General features: G+C 52.9%; 1 protein-coding gene across 4 annotated transcripts in view; it reads right to left on the bottom strand.

Moving 5' to 3' along the window:
• Positions 1 to 19340, bottom strand: part of esr2a (estrogen receptor 2a) — a 745646-nt gene that overhangs the window by 11360 nt on the left and 714946 nt on the right. For all 4 annotated transcript variants that reach the window (XM_072494274.1, XM_072494258.1, XM_072494265.1 and 1 more), the window contains one exon: positions 88 to 268. In XM_072494274.1, coding sequence (XP_072350375.1) covers positions 88 to 268 — 181 coding nt within the window. The remainder of the gene's footprint in view (positions 1 to 87; positions 269 to 19340) is intronic.

The following is a 19340-nucleotide window of genomic DNA, read 5'->3' as shown; positions in this document are numbered from 1 at the left end:
ATAGGTAGGCAGTTATCAAGAGAGACAGAGTGAGAGAGAAGTTGACGGAAATATTCAGGGGAGAGGACAGATGGAGGATTGCGGTACCTGGCGTGTCTGATGTGGGACAGCAGCATGAGGAGATGGGCCAGGCGAGTGGCTTGCTGTGGTGGTGGTATTCCACTCTTGGACATACACCAGATCAAGGTGTCTGTTATCGTGTCCAGAATCTTGTGAAGCTTCTCCCTGCTCTCGTGCTCCTCGGTGACTGCAGAACGAGGAAACATGCCTGTGAAAAGAAAGATTGAAATGACAACTCAGTACGATGACTCCGAATGAAAGTAGAAGCAGAGAGGGATCGCCAAGATTAGACCCCATTCCAAAGTTAATGGGACCCTGCTTAACTGATCCCCCTCTCTTCTCAGGATTAACGTCAAAGTCACGATTATTAGCCCAACAAGGCCTGAGACCTCAATCCAGAGACTCACCTCTCATGGTTGAACAGGCTGATAACAGCCATTCTCTAATAAACAGAAGACTCCCTATTTATAAATTGTCAATTTCCTAGGACCCTTTGAGAGCCGGCACCTTCAGGAGAGGAGGGGACCCTGTACCCCAGTGAGAGTCAGCACCTTCAGGAGAGGAGGGGGCCCTGTACCCCAGTGAGAGTCAGCACCTTCAGGAGAGGGACCCTGTGCCCCAGTGAGAGTCAGCACCTTAAGGAGAGGAGGGGACCCTGTACCCCAGTGAGAGTCAGCACCTTCAGGAGAGGAGGGGGCCCTGTACCCCAGTGAGAGTCAGCACCTTCAGGAGAGGAGGGGATCCCGTACCCCAGTGAGAGTCAGCACCTTCAGGAGAGGAGGGGGTCCCGTACCCCAGTGAGAGTCAGCACCTTCAGGAGAGGAGGGACCCTGTACCCCAGTGAGAGTCAGCACCTTCAGGAGAGGAGGGGGTCCCGTACCCCAGTGAGAGTCAGCACCTTCAGGAGAGGAGGGACCCTGTACCCCAGTGAGAGTCAGCACCTTCAGGAGAGGAGGGACCCTGTACCCCAGTGAGAGTCAGCACCTTCAGGAGAGGAGGGACCCTGTACCCCAGTGAGAGTCAGCACCTTCAGGAGAGGAAGGGACCCCGTACCCCAGTGAGAGTCAGCACCTTCAGGAGAGGAGGGGGCCCTGTACCCCAGTGCGAGCCGGCTCCTTCAGGAGAGGAGGGGGAGTTTGTACCCCTGTGAGAGTCAGCACCTTCAGGAGAGGAGAGGACACTGTACCCCAGTGAGAGTCAGCACCTTCAGGAGAGGAGGGGGACCCTGTACCCCAGTGAGAGTCAGCACCTTCAGGAGAGGAGGGGGCCCTGTACCCCAGTGAGAGCCGGCTCCTTCAGGAGAGGAGGGGGAGTTTGTACCCCAGTGAGAGTCAGCACCTTCAGGAGAGGAGAGGACCCTGTGCCCCAGTGAGAGTCAGCACCTTCAGGAGAGGAGGGGACCCTGTACCCCAGTGAGAGTCAGCACCTTCAGGAGAGGAGGGGGACCCTGTACCCCAGTGAGAGTCAGCACCTTCAGGAGAGGAGGGGGCCCGTACCCCAGTGAGAGTCAGCACCTTCAGGAGAGGAGGGGGACCCCGTACCCCAGTGAGAGTCAGCACCTTCAGGAGAAGAGGGGGACCCCGTACCCCAGTGAGAGTCAGCACCTTCAGGAGAAGAGGGGGACCCCGTACCCCAGTGAGACTCTGCACCTTCAGGAGAGGAGGGGGCCCGTACCCCAGTGAGAGTCAGCACCTTCAGGAGAGGAGGACCCTGTACCCCAGTGAGAGTCAGCACCTTCAGGAGAGGAGGGGGTCTGTACCCAAGTGAGAGTCAGCACCTTCAGGAGAGGAGGGGACCTGTACCCCAGTGAGAGTCAGCACCTTCAGGAGAGGAGGGGGACCCGTACCCCAGTGAGAGTCAGCACCTTCAGGAGAAGAGGGGGACCCCGTACCCCATTGAGAGTCAGCACCTTCAGGAGGGGAGGGGGAACGTGTACCTCAGTGAGAGTCAGCACCTTCAGGAGAAGAGGGGACCCTGTACCCCAGTGAGAGTCAGCACCTTCAGGAGAGGAGGGGGACCCTGTACCCCATTGAGAGTCAGCACCTTCAGGAGGGGAGGGGGAACGTGTACCTCAGTGAGAGTCAGCACCTTCAGGAGAGGAGGGGGACCCTGTACCCCAGTGAGAGTCAGCACCTTCAGGAGAGGAGGGGGTCCCTGTACCCCAGTGTGAGTCAGCACCTTCAGGAGTGGAGGGGACCCGTACCCCAGTGAGAGTCAGCACCTTCAGGAGAGTAGAGGGACCCTGTACCCCAGTGAGAGTCAGCACCTTCAGGAGTGGAGGGGACCCTGTACCCCAGTGAGAGTCAGCACCTTCAGGAGAGGAGGGGACCCTGTACCCCAGTGAGAGTCAGCACCTTCAGGAGAGGAGGGGACCTGTACCCCAGTGTGAGTCAGCACCTTCAGGAGAGGAGGGTCCCTGTACCCCAGTGAGAGTCAGCACCTTCAGGAGAGGAGGGGGACCCGTACCCCAGTGAGAGTCAGCACCTTCAGGAGTGGAGGGGACCCTGTACCCCAGTGAGAGTCAGCACCTTCAGGAGAGGAGGGGACCCTGTACCCCAGTGAGAGTCAGCACCTTCAGGAGAGGAGGGGTCCCTGTACCCCAGTGTGAGTCAGCACCTTCAGGAGAGGAGGGTCCCTGTACCCCAGTGAGAGTCAGCACCTTCAGGAGAGGAGGGGCCCCCGTACCCCAGTGAGAGTCAGCACCTTCAGGAGAGGAGGGGTCCCTGTACCCCAGTGAGAGTCAGCACCTTCAGGAGAGGAGGGGACCCTGTACCCCAGTGAGAGTCAGCACCTTCAGGAGAGGAGGGGTCCCCGTACGCCAGTGAGAGTCAGCACCTTCAGGAGAGGAGGAGACCCCGTACCCCAGTGAGAGTCAGCACCTTCAGGAGAGGAGGGGTCCCCGTACCCCAGTGAGAGTCAGCACCTTCAGGAGAGGAGGGGTCCCTGTACTCCAGTGAGAGTCAGCACCTTCCGAAGTGGTGGAAACTTTCAATAAATACTCTGAAAATTATCAGTTGTGACAAATCACAAAACATCTGTTTTCTATAAGATGGAATGATGTCTGTTCTAGTTTAATTACTGGGGGAAGATCAGTTCGACTCAGTAAGACAAGCCCGTAGTCACTTTAATTAGATATTGGGATGATCATCAATCTCCCCCTCTCTGCCTGTCTCTCTCCTTATCGCTGTTATGATCCGACTCTGAGTTTGTGAGTGGATTTTGTAGTGGGAGAGGGGGGGTGGAATAGGTCTCTGCAGGAAGGCACCAGCTCGACCATTAGACAGAGGAATTCGATAGGCAACCCAGACAGACACGCAGACAGGGGACATCACGGAAACAATCCCTTTGGCCCCACTCTTCCCCGGTTATATCCCGTGTCAGCGTCCCCTAAACTATGAGCGGATTTATTCCAGAGAGCGTCATCACACTAATAGCTACACGCACCCATCATCTGTCGCCCAGATCCCCATCCTCAAGGCAATCAGTTAGTAATGGCAGCCACAATACCCACAATCCTCTACCCTCTGGAACCCACTCTATTCTCTGGTGCTGGCAGATGCAAAGTCGCCCTAGTCCCAGATGACCAATGGCTGCCTTCCCCAGTGGGCACAGTAAAAAGTCTTACAACACCAGGTTAAAGTCCAACATGTTTGTTTCAAATCACTAGCTTTCGGAGCACTGCTCCTTCCTCAGGTGAGGGAGGAGAGCTGACTGCTGGTGATTTAACCCGAGGGTCACCACACCTCAGGCGAGGGTCAAGGTTGAGGAGGCGGAGCCTTCCTGAATAACCTCAGCCGGTGCGGGAATACGAACCCAGGCTGCTGGCCTCGCTCTGCTTCACAGACCCGCCGTCCAGCCCACTGAGCTGGAGCGGCAACATGCCTGATGGCTGTTGTGAGATACTCAGATATATTGTAGTGATTGTGAAATTATGTTTAGGGATTGGGACAGACACTCACGTTACACATAGCACAACAATGTCCCTTCAGCCCAATGCAGCTGTTGGTCAGCACTGGGTCTGCGCAAACTCTCTGTAATTTCCCTCTCCCAACTTCACCTCCACCCTCATCACCAAAATCACATCCGCTTGGCAATGATAAAGGGCTATGGGGAGAGAGTGGGGCATTGGGATTAGTTTGGGATTGATACAGGGCTATGGGGAAAGTGCGGGGCAGTGGGATTAGTTTGGGATTGATACAGGGCTATGGGGAGAGAGTGGGGCATTGGGATTAGTTTGGGATTGATACAGGGCTATGGGGAAAGTGCGGGGCAGTGGGATTAGTTTGGGATTGATACAGGGCTATGGGGAGAGAGTGGGGCATTGGGATTAGTTTGGGATTGATACAGGGCTATGGGGAGAGAGTGGGGCATTGGGATTAGTTTGGGATTGATACAGGGCTGTGGGGAGAGAGTGGGGCATTGGGATTAGTTTGGGATTGATACAGGGCTATGGGGAAAGTGCGGGGCAGTGGGATTAGTTTGGGATTGATACAGGGCTATGGGGAGAGAGTGGGGCATTGGGATTAGTTTGGGAATGATACAGGGCTATGGGGAGAGAGTGGGGCATTGGGATTAGTTTGGGATTGATACAGGGCTGTGGGGAGAGAGTGGGGCATTGGGATTAGTTTGGGATTGATACAGGGCTATGGGGAGAGAGTGGGGCATTGGGATTAGTTTGGGATTGATACAGGGCTATGGGGAGAGTGCGGGGCAGTGGGATTAGTTTGGGACTGATACAGGGCTACGGGGAGAGAGTGGGGCTGTGGGATTAGTTTGGGATTGATACAGGGCGATGGGGAGAGAGCGGGGCAGTGGGATTAGTTTGGGATTGATACAGGGCTATGGGGAGAGAATGGGGCAGTGGAATTGATACAGGGCTATGGGGAGAGAGTGGGGCAGTGGGATTAGTTTGGGATTGATACAGGGCGATGGGGAGAGAGCCGGGAAGTGGGATTAGTTTGGGATTGATTCAGGGCTGTGGGGAGAGAGCGGGACAGTGGGATTAGTTTGGGATTGATACAGGGCTATGGGGAGAGAGTGGGGCAGTGGGATTAGTTTGAGATTGATACAGGGCTATGGGAAGAGAGTGGGGCAGTGGGATTAGTTTGGGGATTGATACAGGGCTATGGGGAGAGAGTGGGACAGTGGGATTGATACAGGGCTATGGGGAGAGAGTGGGGCAGTGGGATTAGTTTGAGATTGATACAGGGCTATGGGGAGAGAGTGGGACAGTGGGATTAGTTTGGGATTGATACAGGCTATGGGGAGAGAGTGGGGCAGTGGGAATAGTTTGGGATTGATACAGGGCTATAGGGAGAGAGTGGGACAGTGGGATTAGTTTGGGATTGATAAAGGGCTATGGGGAGAGAGTGGGACAGTGGGATTAGTTTGAGATTGATACAGGGCTATGGGGAGAGAGTGGGGCAGTGGGATTGGTCTGGGATTGATACAGGGCGATGGGGAGAGAGTGGGGCAGTGGGATTGGTCTGGGATTGATACAGGGCTATGGGGAGAGAGTGGGGCAGTGGGATTAGTTTGAGATTGATACAGGGCTATGGGGAGAGAGTGGGGCAGTGGGATTGGTCTGGGATTGATACAGGGCTATGGGGAGAGAGTGGGGCAGTGGGATTAGTTGGGAGATTGATACAGGGCTATGGGGAGAGAGTGGGACAGTGGGATTAGTTTGGGATTGATACAGGGCTATGGGGAGAGAGTGGGGCAGTGGGATTAGTTTGGGATTGATACAGGGCTATGGGGAGAGAGTGGGGCAGTGGGATTAGTTTGGGATTGATACAGGGCTATGGGGAGAGAGTGGGGCAGTGGGATTAGTTTGGGGATTGATACAAGGCTATGGGGAGAGAGCGGGGCAGTGGGATTAGTTTGGGATTGATACAGGGCTATGGGGAGAGAGTGGGGCAGTGGGATTAGTTTGGGGATTGATACAGGGCTATGGGGAGAGAGTGGGGCAGTGGGATTAGTTTGGGGTTGATTCAGGGCTATGGGGAGAGAGTGGGACAGTGGGACTAGTTTGGGATTGACACAGGGCTATGGGGAGAGTGGGACAGTGGGATAAGTTTGGGATTGATACAGGGCTATGGGGAGAGAGCGGGGCAGTGGGATTAGTTTGGGATTGATACAGGGCTATGGGGAGAGAGTGGGACAGTGGGACTAGTTTGGGATTGATGCAGGGCTATGGGGAGAGAGCGGGGCAGTGGGATTAGTTTGGGATTGATACAGGGCTATGGGGAGGGAGCGGGGCAGTGGGAATGATACAGGGCTATGGGGAGGGAGCGGGGCAGTGGGAATCATACAGGGCTATGGGGTGGGAGCGGGGCAGTGGGAATGATACAGGGCTATGGGGAGGGAGCGGGGCAGTGGGAATGATACAGGTCTATGGGGAGAGAGTGGGACAGTGGGATTAGTTTGGGATTGATACAGGGCTATGGGGAGAGAGCGGGGCAGTGGGATGAGTTTGGGGATTGATACAGGGCTATGGGGAGAGAGCGGGGCAGTGGGATTGATACAGGGCTATGGGGAGAGAGTGGGGCAGTGGGATTGATACAGGGCTATGGGGAGGGAGCGGGGCAGTGGGAATGATACAGGGCTATGGGGAGGGAGCGGGGCAGTGGGAATGATACAGGTCTATGGGGAGAGAGTGAGACAGTGGGATTAGTTTGGGATTGATACAGGGCTATGGGGAGAGAGCGGGGCAGTGGGATTAGTTTGGGGATTGATACAGGGCTATGGGGAGAGAGCGGGACAGTGGGATTAGTTTGGGGATTGATACAGGGCTATGGGGAGAGAGTGGGGCAGTGGGATTAGTTTGAGATTGATACAGGGCTATGGGGAGAGAGTGGGACAGTGGGATTGGTCTGGGATTGATACAGGGCGATGGGGAGAGAGTGGGGCAGTGGGATTAGTCTGGGATTGATACAGGGCGATGGGGAGAGAGTGGGGCATTGGGATTAGTTTGGGGATTGATACAGGGCAATGGGGAGAGAGTGGGACAGTGGGATTGATACAGGGCAATGGGGAGAGAGTGGGGCAGTGGGATTAGTTTGTGATTGATACAGGGCTATGGGGAGAGAGAGGGACAGTGGGATTAGTTTGGGGATTGATACAGGGCTATGGGGAGAGAGTGGGGCAGTGGGATTAGTTTGGGGATTGATACAGGGCTATGCGGAGAGAGCGGGGCAGTGGGATTAGTTTGGGATTGATACAGGGCTATGGGGAGAGAGTGGGGCAGTGGGATTAGTTTGGGGATTGATACAGGGCTATGGGGAGAGAGTGGGGCAGTGGGATTAGTTTGGGATTGATTCAGGGCTATGGGGAGAGAGTGGGACAGTGGGACTAGTTTGGGATTGACACAGGGCTATGGGGAGAGTGGGACAGTGGGATTAGTTTGGGATTGATACAGGGCTATGGGGAGAGAGCGGGGCAGTGGGATTAGTTTGGAATTGATACAGGGCTATGGGGAGAGAGTTGGACAGTGGGACTAGTTTGGGATTGATGCAGGGCTATGGGGAGACAGCGGGGCAGTGGGATTAGTTTGGGATTGATACAGGGCTATGGGGAGGGAGCGGGGCAGTGGGAATGATACAGGGCTATGGGGAGGGAGCGGGGCAGTGGGAATGATACAGGGCTATGGGGAGGGAGCGGGGCAGTGGGAATGATACAGGGCTATGGGGAGGGAGCGGGGCAGTGGGAATGGTACAGGTCTATGGGGAGAGAGCGGGGCAGTGGGATTAGTTTGGGGATTGATACAGGGCTATGGGGGGAGAGCGGGGCAGTGGGATTAGTTTGGGGATTGATACAGGGCTATGGGGAGAGAGCGGGGCAGTGGGATTGATACAGGGCTATGGGGAGAGAGTGGGGCAGTGGGATTGATACAGGGCTATGGGGAGAGAGTGGGGCACTGGGATTGGTCAGGGATTGATACAGGGCGATGGAGAGAGTGGGGCAGTGGGATTGATACAGGGCGATGGAGAGAGTGGGGCAGTGGGATTGATACAGGGCGATGGGGAGAGTGGGACAGTGGGATTGATACAGGGCGATGGAGAGAGTGGGGCAGTGGGATTGATACAGGGCGATGGGGAGAGGGTGGGGCAGTGGGATTGGTCTGGGATTGATACAGGGCGATGGAGAGAGTGGGGCAGTGGGATTGATACAGGGCTATGGGGAGAGAGTGTGGCAGTGGGATTGATACAGGGCTATGGGGAGAGAGTGTGGCAGTGGGATTGATACAGGGCTATGGGGAGAGAGTGTGGCAGTGGGATTGGTCTGGGATTGATACAGGGCGATGGAGAGAGTGGGGCAGTGGGATTGGTCTGGGATTGATACAGGGCGATGGAGAGAGTGGGGCAGTGGGATTGATACAGGGCTATGGGGAGAGGGTGTGGCAGTGGGATTGGTCTGGGATTGATACAGGGCGATGGAGAGAGTGGGGCAGTGGGATTGGTCTGGGATTGATACAGGGCGATGGAGAGAGTGGGGCAGTGGGATTGATACAGGGCGATGGAGAGAGTGGGGCAGTGGGATTGATACAGGGCTATGGGGAGAGAGTGTGGCAGTGGGATTGGTCTGGGATTGATACAGGGCGATGGAGAGAGTGGGACAGTGGGATTAGTTTGGGGATTGATACAGGGCGATGGAGAGAGTGGGACAGTGGGATTGATACAGGGCGATGGAGAGAGTGGGACAGTGGGATTGATACAGGGCGATGGAGAGAGTGGGGCAGTCTCTATGTATTTACATTGTGTATTTTATGTTTGTCCGATTATGTATTTTCTTTTCTTCTCATGTACTTAATGATCTGTTGAGCTGCTCACAGAAAAATACTTTACACTGTACCTCGGTACCCGTGACAATAAACAAATCCAAATCCATGCAATGGGATTACTTTGGATATTGCTACAGAGCTATGGCAAGAGGTGGGAGCTGTATTTTTTACCTAACCTGTCCTGGGAGTGTTTGATGGGGACAGTGTAGAGGGAGCTTTACTCTGTTTCTAACCCCGTGCTGTACCTGTCCTGGGAGTGTTTGATGGGGACAGTGTAGAGGGAGCTTTACTCTGTATCTAACCCCGTGCTGTACCTGTCCTGGGAGTGTTTGATGGGGACAGTGTAGAGGGAGCTTTACTCTGTATCTAACCCTGTGCTGTACCTGTCCTGGGAGTGTATGATGGGGACAGTGTGGAGGGAGCTTTACTCCGTATCTAACCCCGTGCTGTACCTGTCCTGGGAGTGTTTGATCGGGACAGTGTAGAGGGAGCTTTACTCTGGATCTAACCCCGTGCTGTACCTGTCCTGGGAGTGTTTGATGGGGACAGTGTAGAGGGAGCTTTACTCTGTATCTAACCCTGTGCTGTACCTGTACTGGGAGTGTTTGATGGGGACAGTGTAGAGGGAGCATTACTCTGTATGTAACCCCGTGCTGTACCTGTCCTGGGAGTGTTTGATGGGGACAGTGGAGAGGGAGCTTTACTCTGTATCTAACCCCGTGCTGTACCTGTCCTGGGAGTGTTTGATGGGGACAGTGTAGAGGGAGCTTTACTCTGTATCTAACCCCGTGCTGTACCTGTCCTGGGAGTGTTTGATGGGGGCAGTGTAGAGGGAGCTTTACTCTGTATCTAACCCTGTGCTGTACCTGTCCTGGGAGTGTTTGATGGGCACAGTGTAGAGGGAGCTTTACTCTGTATCTAACCCCATGCTGTACCTGTCCTGGGAGTGTTTGATGGGGACAGTGTAGAGGGAGCTTTACTCTGTATCTAACCCCGTGCTATACCTGTCCTGGGAGTGTTTGATGGGGACAGTGTAGAGGGAGCTTTACTCTGTATCTAACCCCATGCTGTACCTGTCCTGGGAGTGTTTGATGGGGACAGTGTAGAGGGAGCTTTACTCTGTATCGAACCCCGTGCTGTACCTGTCCTGGGAGTGTTTGATGGGGTCAGTGTGGAGGGAGCTTTACTCTGTATCTAACCCCGTGCTGTACCTGTCCTGGGTGTGTTTGATGGGGACAGTGTAGAGGGTGCTTTACTCTGTATCTAACCCCGTGCTGTACCTGTCCTGGGAGTGTTTGATGGGGACAGTGTAGAGGGAGCTTTACTCTGTATCTAACCCCATGCTGTACTTGTCCTGGGAGTGTTTGATGGGGACAGTGTAGAGGGAGCTTTACTCTGTATCTAACCCTGTGCTGTACCTGTCCTGGGAGTGTTTGATGGGGACAGTGTAGAGGGAGCTTTACTCTGTATTTAACTGCGTGCTGTACCTGTCCTGGGAGTGTTTGATGGGGACAGTGTAGAGGGTGCTTTACTCTGTATCTAACCCCGTGCTGTACCAGCCCTGGGAGTGTTTGATGGGGACAGTGTAGAGGGAGCTTTACTCTGTATCTAACCCCGTGCTGTACCTGTCCTGGGAGTGTTTGATAGGGACAGTGTAGAGGGAGCTTTACTCTGTATTTAACCGCGTGCTGTACCTGTCCTGGGAGTGTTTGATGGGGACAGTGTAGAGGGAGCTTTACTCTGTATCTAACCCCGTGCTGTACCTGTCCCGGGAGTGTTTGATGGGGACAGTGTATAGGCAGCTTTACTCTGTATTTAACAGCATGCTGTACCTGTCCTGGGAGTGTTTGATGGGGACAGTGTAGAGGGAGCTTTACTCTGTATCTAACCCCGTGCTGTACCTGTCCTGGGAGTGTTTGATGGGGACAGTGTAGAGGGAGCTTTACTCTGTATCTAACCCCAGGCTGTACCTGTCCTGGGAGTGTTTGATGGGGACAGTGTAGAGGGAGCTTTACTCTGTATCTAACCCCGTGCTGTACCTGTCCTGGGAGTGTTTGATGGGGACAGTGTAGAGGGAGCTTTATTCTGTATCTAACCCCGTGCTGTACCTGTCCTGGGAGTGTTTGATGGGGACAGTGTAGAGGGAGCTTTACTCTGTATCTAACCCCGTGCTGTACCTGTCCTGGGTGTGTTTGACGGGGACAGTGTAGAGGGAGCTTTACTCTGTATCTAACCCCGTGCTATGTGGTGTTGGGTGCTCTGGTGCACAGATGAGCCAACACAGTTGTATGTGGTACATCTCTATTTTATTTTAACTCTTATATAGAGTTTGTTCTGGATACTCTGCACGTGCTGTCTCCCTGAGTGTGTCGTGTAGTAGGTCTGTCGTTGTCCTCCTCTCCAGCTAATACTGTCCACCAGGTGTCGTGTTTGTGCTTTTATATGTTTCCTGTCTTTGTCTGTGATTGGTTGTGATGTTGTGTGTTCTGATTTGTCTGTTGGTGTGTCTATCATGATGAGTATGTTTGAATATCATGACATCCCCCCTTTTTACAAAGATATGTGCCTACGTGGTTATAAATATAACCGTGTCGTGAGTGCATCTAAGAGTGTGTGCGTGTGTTGTGTACAGCGTGTGTATATGACGTAACTATTTACATGGGGCGATGTCGGGTGCGTCACACTAACAAGGTTGTACCATAACAAAACATGAATGCGAGGAAGAAAAATAAACTTGAACAGTGGTCCGGTCAGACGATATCTGGAACGATAAACAACAACAGGTTATAATACAGACGTGTTTGACTTTTTGAACGTATGAACAGCGTTATAAGTCCAGTCTAATGGGTGACCACCTCAAGAATGGGCTGGTCCTCAAGCCGGTTCAGCTGTGGAGATTTGGGGTCACACTGGTTCACCTTGGACTGTTGGAGGTGATGCTGTGGCCGAAGTCTCTACTTTACCATTTGTTGTACTTCGTGCAGTGCTTGGTTTTTCATTCGTGCAAATATAACATTCAACATCTTTGTTAGTGTTGCCTTGGCTGTGGTTTGGTTTATTAAGTTTTTTGCTGGCCAGGTGAATATTGTAGCACGTTCTAACAGCCTGTAACACAGTTCCTTCGTGTATTTCTATGTGCTGAGATGTTACTGTAGTTAGTAAGGCCTTAATTATCTGCAACTGAACACCTTCGTCGGTTTGTGGTCCTTGAGAACAACCACATATTGTCTCTATAATTCTATCAATTAATTTCTGTAAACAGTCAGCTGATGTGCTGACTATGCGGGGACATTTCGACTGGCATGCCAACTCAAAAGGGAGAAAATACTTGTCTGCTTCAATAAAGTTTGCCCTGGAGTTGACAGATGGCAAGGTCCCAGAAACAGCCTCTGCATGGCTTCTGCATGGGGAGGATTTTAGCTGCTGTGGCCTGGTCACGGGTGGCGATGGAAGGGGCATGATCCGTGGCAGCTCCACGAAGTCATCCTTGGGAACCAGTGGAGGATCCGGCGTGTGCGTACGGTTCAGTTGCGAGCGTGGAAGGCGGCGCAAAGCTCGCTGATTGCGCCTACGCACCAATCCATCCGCCCTGCATGCCAGGAACAAGGTGGAGTCTTTTTTCTTTTAATGTTTGTGGTGGACGGCATCTTGTAGCCGATGGGTCGTTGCCATCGAAGAAGCACCATCACTAATGTCATGCAAGGCGATGACTGTGCCAGATGTGGAAGTTGGCCGAGACCGTGCACGCTGGTTCCGGCCACCTGCTGTGCCGGAAGGGCGACTCCGCAGAGGAACGTCGAAGCATGTCGCCTTGGAGAGAGAATTGTTGCTCGCATCAACGTCTGGCGATGGCGCGAATTGGTGTGTCCGTCTTGGACCGCTGGTGCTGGTCGCCACTGCCGACCCAGTGTGACTGCCACGCGATCCATTCCCTGTCGCTGTGGCATCCGCCGTCACCCTGAGCGTGCCATCACCGAGGCCGCGACACCGCCCGTCCGGAGCAAGGTCTGGAGTGCGCGAATCAGAGTCGGCGCTTGGCTGCTCCCCATCTGGAGTCCGGTCTGCCTTCCGTCGATGCTCCCCGTCCGGAGTCCCAACTGGTTCACTGGAGGCAGCCGAGATTCCCTGAAGCTGCACTTCTGGAGTCGGAACATGCAGGAATGCACCGACCAGTGGAGAGGTTCGAGCCATCGAGGGTGGAAGCGGTGCGCCGCCACCGCAGTCGTCAGTGGTCCCACCGTGATCGTCGAGTGCCTCGGTACGCACTAGGCGAGGTCTTTTGCATGGGAAGTGGGACGCTGTCATCACTCGTCTCTCATCCCGTGGATAGATCCTCATTAGCAGCTTGCTGTTCACTAGGGTTGGGTGAATTGTCAGAGTTTTCATCTGGTGGTGCACACCATGTCGGTGGACTGCCATTGTCTTGCCGTTGTCCTTCATTTGGGCTTTTTCTTCTTTGGAATTTTAAATCTTCCCCCAGACATTGCAGAACCTTGTTTATTACCCCCAAATTCTCCCATATGTATGGTCTCGAATATAGGATCCAATGTTTCTATCGACATTGTACTATTTTCCAAAGAACATTCCGTTTCACTTTTCTTCTCAGGTACCTCATATGTATCTTTGTCTAATGTACATGCCTTCATGGTCTCTGGGTCTGATTTTGCTGGGACTGGCATGGTCACAGTCTCTCTTTTACTGTTCTCAATTGCCCACATTATACTCCCCATACATAACTGCTTAATCACTGGGGTTAGTGTGGTACAATGGATAATCGGGTCGACCTTATCTGCATCTTCACCATTAGTGGAAAGCATACTTGGTTCACTTGAAACTGCTGCGGGTTTTAAATTCGTTATCTGGCTACTCGATGTCGGTGTCCTCGGGATTCTTGCTCCAATGTTCTGCTCATTGATCAGTGGAGTGTGTTTAGATTCAATGCAATTAATGTTCCCCTCAAGGTTTGAAGAGTCATTACTGACTAACTGTTGGTCGCCGAAGTTGGGACTTTGCGGTGTTGAGTCGAAGGGAGACATTTGTCCCTGCTGTAGATATGATTCAGGTTGTGTTATTTCCATTACCTGAGGATCAATGTCTTGTCCATTTTTTTTTGTACTAAAACAATGGCAATTCTCAGTCTGCTCCTTGCAAGTTAAACATACAGGTAATTTCTTTAGCAAATCCTCAGTATCCTTCTGTGACCGTGCAGCATTATTAATCTCTGTTCGGCTACAATGATTCTGAAGGTCAGCGCATGAACCTTTTTCCTTCGGGCTTGGACGAGGCGATTCCTTTGGCTTGTCTTCAGTTGGGCTTGAAAAGTCTTCAGCGCTGTGCCCTTCATTGTAGCATGAGAGACCGTCATGGTCATGCTGCTGTGCAGTGGCCTTCGCGCTGTTCACGTGAGCATGGCAGACTTGCATCGTCTGCCGCTGGTTGGTCAGGAGAGGTTACTAGACCCTCATGGTCTTGTTCCCGCAAGGACTGCGCATCGGAGTCAAGCGTTTTTTCTTTTGTGGAGTCTGTCCACGAGCTCGCTGTGGAGGCTTGTGACTCTGGAGTCACTTCTTGTTCATGCAAGGACTGCGCTCTGGAGTCTTGCGTTTCTGCAATTGTGGAGTCTGTCCACGAGCTTGCTGTGGAAGCTTGTGACACTGGAGTCACTTCTGGTTCATGCGAGGACTGCGCTCTGGAGTCTTGCATGCCTTCTTTCATAGAGTCGGGAACGTTGAGCGGGACGTGGACCACGCTCTGTGTGGCAGCAGGGCGCTCTCCGTGTGCTTCCACCGCTCCCTGTCTGTTAATGTCAGGCTGCAGCATCATCCGGTACTGATAAATTGGGACGTCATATCTGCTGGATTGAAGATCCTCAAATCCGAAAAATGAATCCGCATCTGCGTCGGATTCAATGTGGGGGTCGCCAATGTGCAACACGAAAGGTTCGTCCGAGTCATAGTCGCATAGGACCACGGAGCTATCATTGGGCTCGCGAGGTCCAGAAACACTGTAAAGATCGTCATCGAAGTATTCGAGGTCGGAATCATCGGCTTGTGCGTAGGTAACTGCTTGTTGGAGGGTTCTTTGGAGGCCAAATTCATCTCCTGGGTCAATTTGTGGCTATGTGCTGTCATTCCAGGTGAGGGAAGGTTGTTTTACAGCTTTAACAGATTTTTGTTTTTTTGATTTGGGACGTTTCCCTTTTAAATTGGATTTGGGACGTTTCCCCTTTAAATTGGTGCGGTCTGGGGCCTCTGACATCCTGACGCTCGGTATGTAGCACGTAGGAAGCGACTGCGCATGCTCAGATCGCCGTTTCTTTACCGATGGCCGTTTTCTTGACTGCGCATGCGCAGCGTCTCGCACATGCGCAAACCAAACTTCCGGTTCTGCGCACTGCTCGCGCAACTGTGCTAGCGTGATACCTTTAGCAAGATGGCCACCGACCTCGACCCAGCCCTCTCTCAGGCCCGGGATTTCGGCCTCTGGGAATTCGGGCTCCGGGATCCCGGCCACGAGGTGAGTACTGCAGCTTTTCTTACCTTTATTTGCCGATTGGATTTGTTTTCCTCACAGTATTTGGAGAATTTGTCCAGGACTGCCTGGTAATCGTACCTTTGCTGCCTCCTGAAGAACCTGAACCTTGCGAAGATTTCTCTTGCCCTTGCACCGGCGATGGGGAGGAGAAATTCAATTTTTTCATCATCGGCCAGGTCTTGGAGTTTGGCTGCCACCAGGAACAATTCAAACCCTTGCCGGAATCGCCGCCAGTTTTCGCGGAGATCGCCGTGGCACTGGAGCGGCTGCGGAACCGGGAGCTGTAACATTTTGCCTGGGCACTGCTGGTTGTCTGTGTACACTGAGGTATGCCGGCAGGTATCGATCCACTCCTGTACCATGTGGTGTTGGGTGCTCTGGTGCACAGATGTGCCAACACAGTTGTATGTGGTACAACTCTATTTTATTTTAACTCTTATATACAGTTCGTTCTGGATACTCTGCACGTGCTGTCTCCCTGAGTGTGTCGTGCAACAGGTCTGTCCTTGTCCTCGTCTCCAGCTATACTGTCCAACAGGTGTCGTGTTTGTGCTTTTATATGTTTCCTGTCTTTGTCTGTGATTGGTTGTGGTGGTGTGTGTTCTGATTTGTCTGTTGGTGTGTCTATCATGATGTGTGTGTTTGAATATCATGACAATGGGGACAGTGTAGAGGGAGCTTTACTCTGTATCTAACCCCGTGCTGTACCTGTCCGGGGAGTGCTGATGGGGACAGTGTAGAGGGAGCTTTACTCTGTATCTAACCCCGTGCTGTACCTGTCCGGGGAGTGCTGATGGGGACAGTGCAGAGGGAGCTTTACTCTGTATCTAACCCCGTGCTGTACCTGTCCTGGGAGTGTTTGATGGGGACAGTGTAGAGGGAGCTTTACTCTGTATCTAACCCCACGCTGTACCTGTCCTGGGAGTGTTTGATGGGGACAGTGTAGAGGGAGCTTTACTCTGTGTCTAACCCCGTGCTGTACCTGTCCTGGGGGTGTTTGATGGGGACAGTGTAGAGGGAGATTTACTCTGTATCTATCCCCATGCTGTACCTGTCCAGGGAGTGTTTGATGGAGACAGTGTAGAGGGAGCTTTACTCTGTACCTAACCCTGTGCTGTACCTGTCCTGGGAGTGTTTGATGGGGACAGTGTCGAGGGAGCTTTACTCTGTATCTAACCCCGTGCTGTACCTGTCCTGGGAGTGTTTGATGGGGACACTGTAGAGGGAGCTTTACTCTGTATCTAACCCCGTGCTGTACCTGTCCTGGGAGTGTTTGATGGGGACAGTGTAGAAGGAGCTTTACTCTGTATCTAACCCCGTGCTGTACCTGTCCTGGGAGTGTTTGATGGGGATAGTGTAGAGGGAGCTTTACTCTGATTCTATCCCCGTGCTGTACCTGTCCTGGGAGTGTTTGATGGGGACAGTGTAGAGGGAGCTTTACTCTGATTCTATCCCCGTGCTGTACCTGTCCTGGGAGTGTTTTGTAGGTTTGATGGATTTGGGAATCGTGAGCGAGTATTTGATAGTTTTTATTCAGCTTCAGCAGTTGTGTGGTTAAGTCTGAGTGACGTCACAATGTCCCATCAATAAACGTTTGGCTTGGGAACAGAGTGATATAAAATTAAGTGCATTCAATTTTGGTGGGTGGTTCCAAGCATAACATAGGTTATTAAAATAAAATAACTTCATTGTAATTTAATATATTGTTTTAGAGCAGATCATTTCAGACAGTTTTATTACGACTATTTTCACTGTAATTATAAACATTCCTGCAGCAGATACATGACCTTTCTTTGGGAATGATTACAACAACCCATCACTCACTGCTGGCTTTGTCTCTTCAGACACGGATCACACTGAGTGCAGGAAAGTGTGGGAGAGCGAGACTTCTTCACTTCAGCTGCACCACAGACATTGGGCAAAGTGGCTCAGGCTCAACAAGGCCGTTCTCACGCCACACCAAACCAGCGACCCTCCAAAGCTCAAATTCCCACCAACCTACGACTCAAATCCCTCCAACCATATCCCTCAATCCCACCATCCCAAAATATCACAATAAATACGGGCAGGAGTGCACCATTCGGCCCCTTCACCCATCTCCACCAGTCAATAGGACCATCGCGGATTAGTTTGTGTCCTTGACTGCACATTCCAGCCTGCCACTCCCAGCCCTCAACCCCCCACAAAGCCCGCAATGGTTTGTCTGTCCAGAAATAATTCAGATTGTTTTAAACTCTCCCAAATTGTCGCTTGTGAATGAAACAGAATCACCAGTTCCTTACTTCACTGATTTTATTACTGAATGTAGTGTTTAATGGAACAGTGTAGAGGGAGCTTTACTCTATATCTAACCCCGTGCTGTACCTGTCCTGGGAGTGTTTGATGGGGACAGTGTAGAGGGAGCTTTACTCTGTATCTTACCCCGTGCTGTACCTGTCCTGGGAGTGTTTGATGGGGACAGTGTAGAGGGAGCTTTACTCTGTATCTAACCCCGTGCTGTACCTGTCCTGGGAGTGTTTGATGGGGACAGTGTAGAGGGAGCTTTACTCTGTATCTAACCCCATGCTGTACCTGTCCTGGGAGTGTTTGATGGGGACAGTGTAGAGGGGGCTTTACTCTGTATCTAACCCCATGCTGTATCTGTCCTGGGAGTGTTTGATGGGGACAGTGTAGAGGGAGCTTTACTCTGTATCTAACCCCTTGCTGTACCTGTCCTGGGAGTGTTTGATGGGGACAGTGTAGAGGGAGCTTTACTCTGTATCTAACCCCGTGCTGTACCTGTCCTGGGAGTGTTTGATGGGGACAGTGTAGAGGGAGCTTTACTCTGTATCTAACTGTGGTAGTATGTATTGGGGGTCATGTGGGACTGGAAGCCCTAATGTCATTGGCTGACAGATCCCGCGTCCTGGTTGGCCGTTGACCTCAAGCTCCGCCCTGATGGCGGATATAAGAAGCCGGAGTCTTCCCCCGCAGGCCAGTTTACTATCGAGCTGCGGGGGAACAGACACGCTTAATAAAGCCTCATCGACTTCACTCTATTCGTCTCACGGAGTCTTTGTGCGCTACAATTTATTAAGCGTGCCTAAAAAAAAAAGACTATGGAGCTCAGGATCATTCCGGAATGCCTGAGGATCAGCCCCCACGCAGTGAACGCGGCAGCAGCCTTCAAGCACTGGCAGACTTGCTTCGAGGCCTACCTCAGAACGACCACCGGCCGAGTCTCAGAAGACCAAAAACTGCAGGTCCTGCACTCGAGGGTGAGCACGGAGATTTTCTCCCTCATCGAAGACTCGGGTGATTTCCAGACGGCGTTCGCAGCACTGAAAAGTCTCTATGTCCGCCCAGTTAACCAAATCTACGCTCGCTACCAGCTCGCGACGAGACGGCAAGCTCCCGGAGAATCGATGGACGAATTCTACGCCGCGCTGCTGATTTTGGGACGAGCCTGCAGCTGCCCTTCGGTGAACGCAAATGAACACACGGACATGTTAATGCGCGATGCTTTAGTGGCAGGTATGCAATCCTCCCAAATCCGCCAAAGACTTCTAGAAAAAGAGTCGCTAGGACTCTCAGAGGCACGGGCCCTAGCAGCCTCCCTAGACGTGGCCGCGCGTAATGCCCGCGCCTACGGCCCCGACCGCGCGGCAACCCATTGGGCCCCGTACGTACCCGTCGCGGCAAACCCCCTACCCCCCCCCCCCCGGACACCCCACAGGCTTGCGCGGTCCAAACGCCGAGTCGCACCGGGGGCGCCCGCTGTTATTTCTGCGGCCAGGCGAAACACCCCCGACAGGGCTGCCCGGCCTGCGTAGCTATCTGCAAAAGCTGCGGGAAAAAGGGCCATTATGCGGTTGTGTGCCGGTCCCGCGAGGTCGCCGCTGTCCCGGGAGCACAGGGAGCCCTGCAAGCAGTTTACGCGCCCCAACCCCCCAGCACGCCATGTACGACCCGCAGGCGCAGCCGCTCT

This window comes from Scyliorhinus torazame, chromosome 2 (genome assembly GCF_047496885.1).
Source record: "Scyliorhinus torazame isolate Kashiwa2021f chromosome 2, sScyTor2.1, whole genome shotgun sequence".
In the NCBI taxonomy this organism is placed as follows: domain Eukaryota; kingdom Metazoa; phylum Chordata; class Chondrichthyes; order Carcharhiniformes; family Scyliorhinidae; genus Scyliorhinus; species Scyliorhinus torazame.
This window is presented reverse-complemented; position numbering and strand designations above follow the sequence as displayed.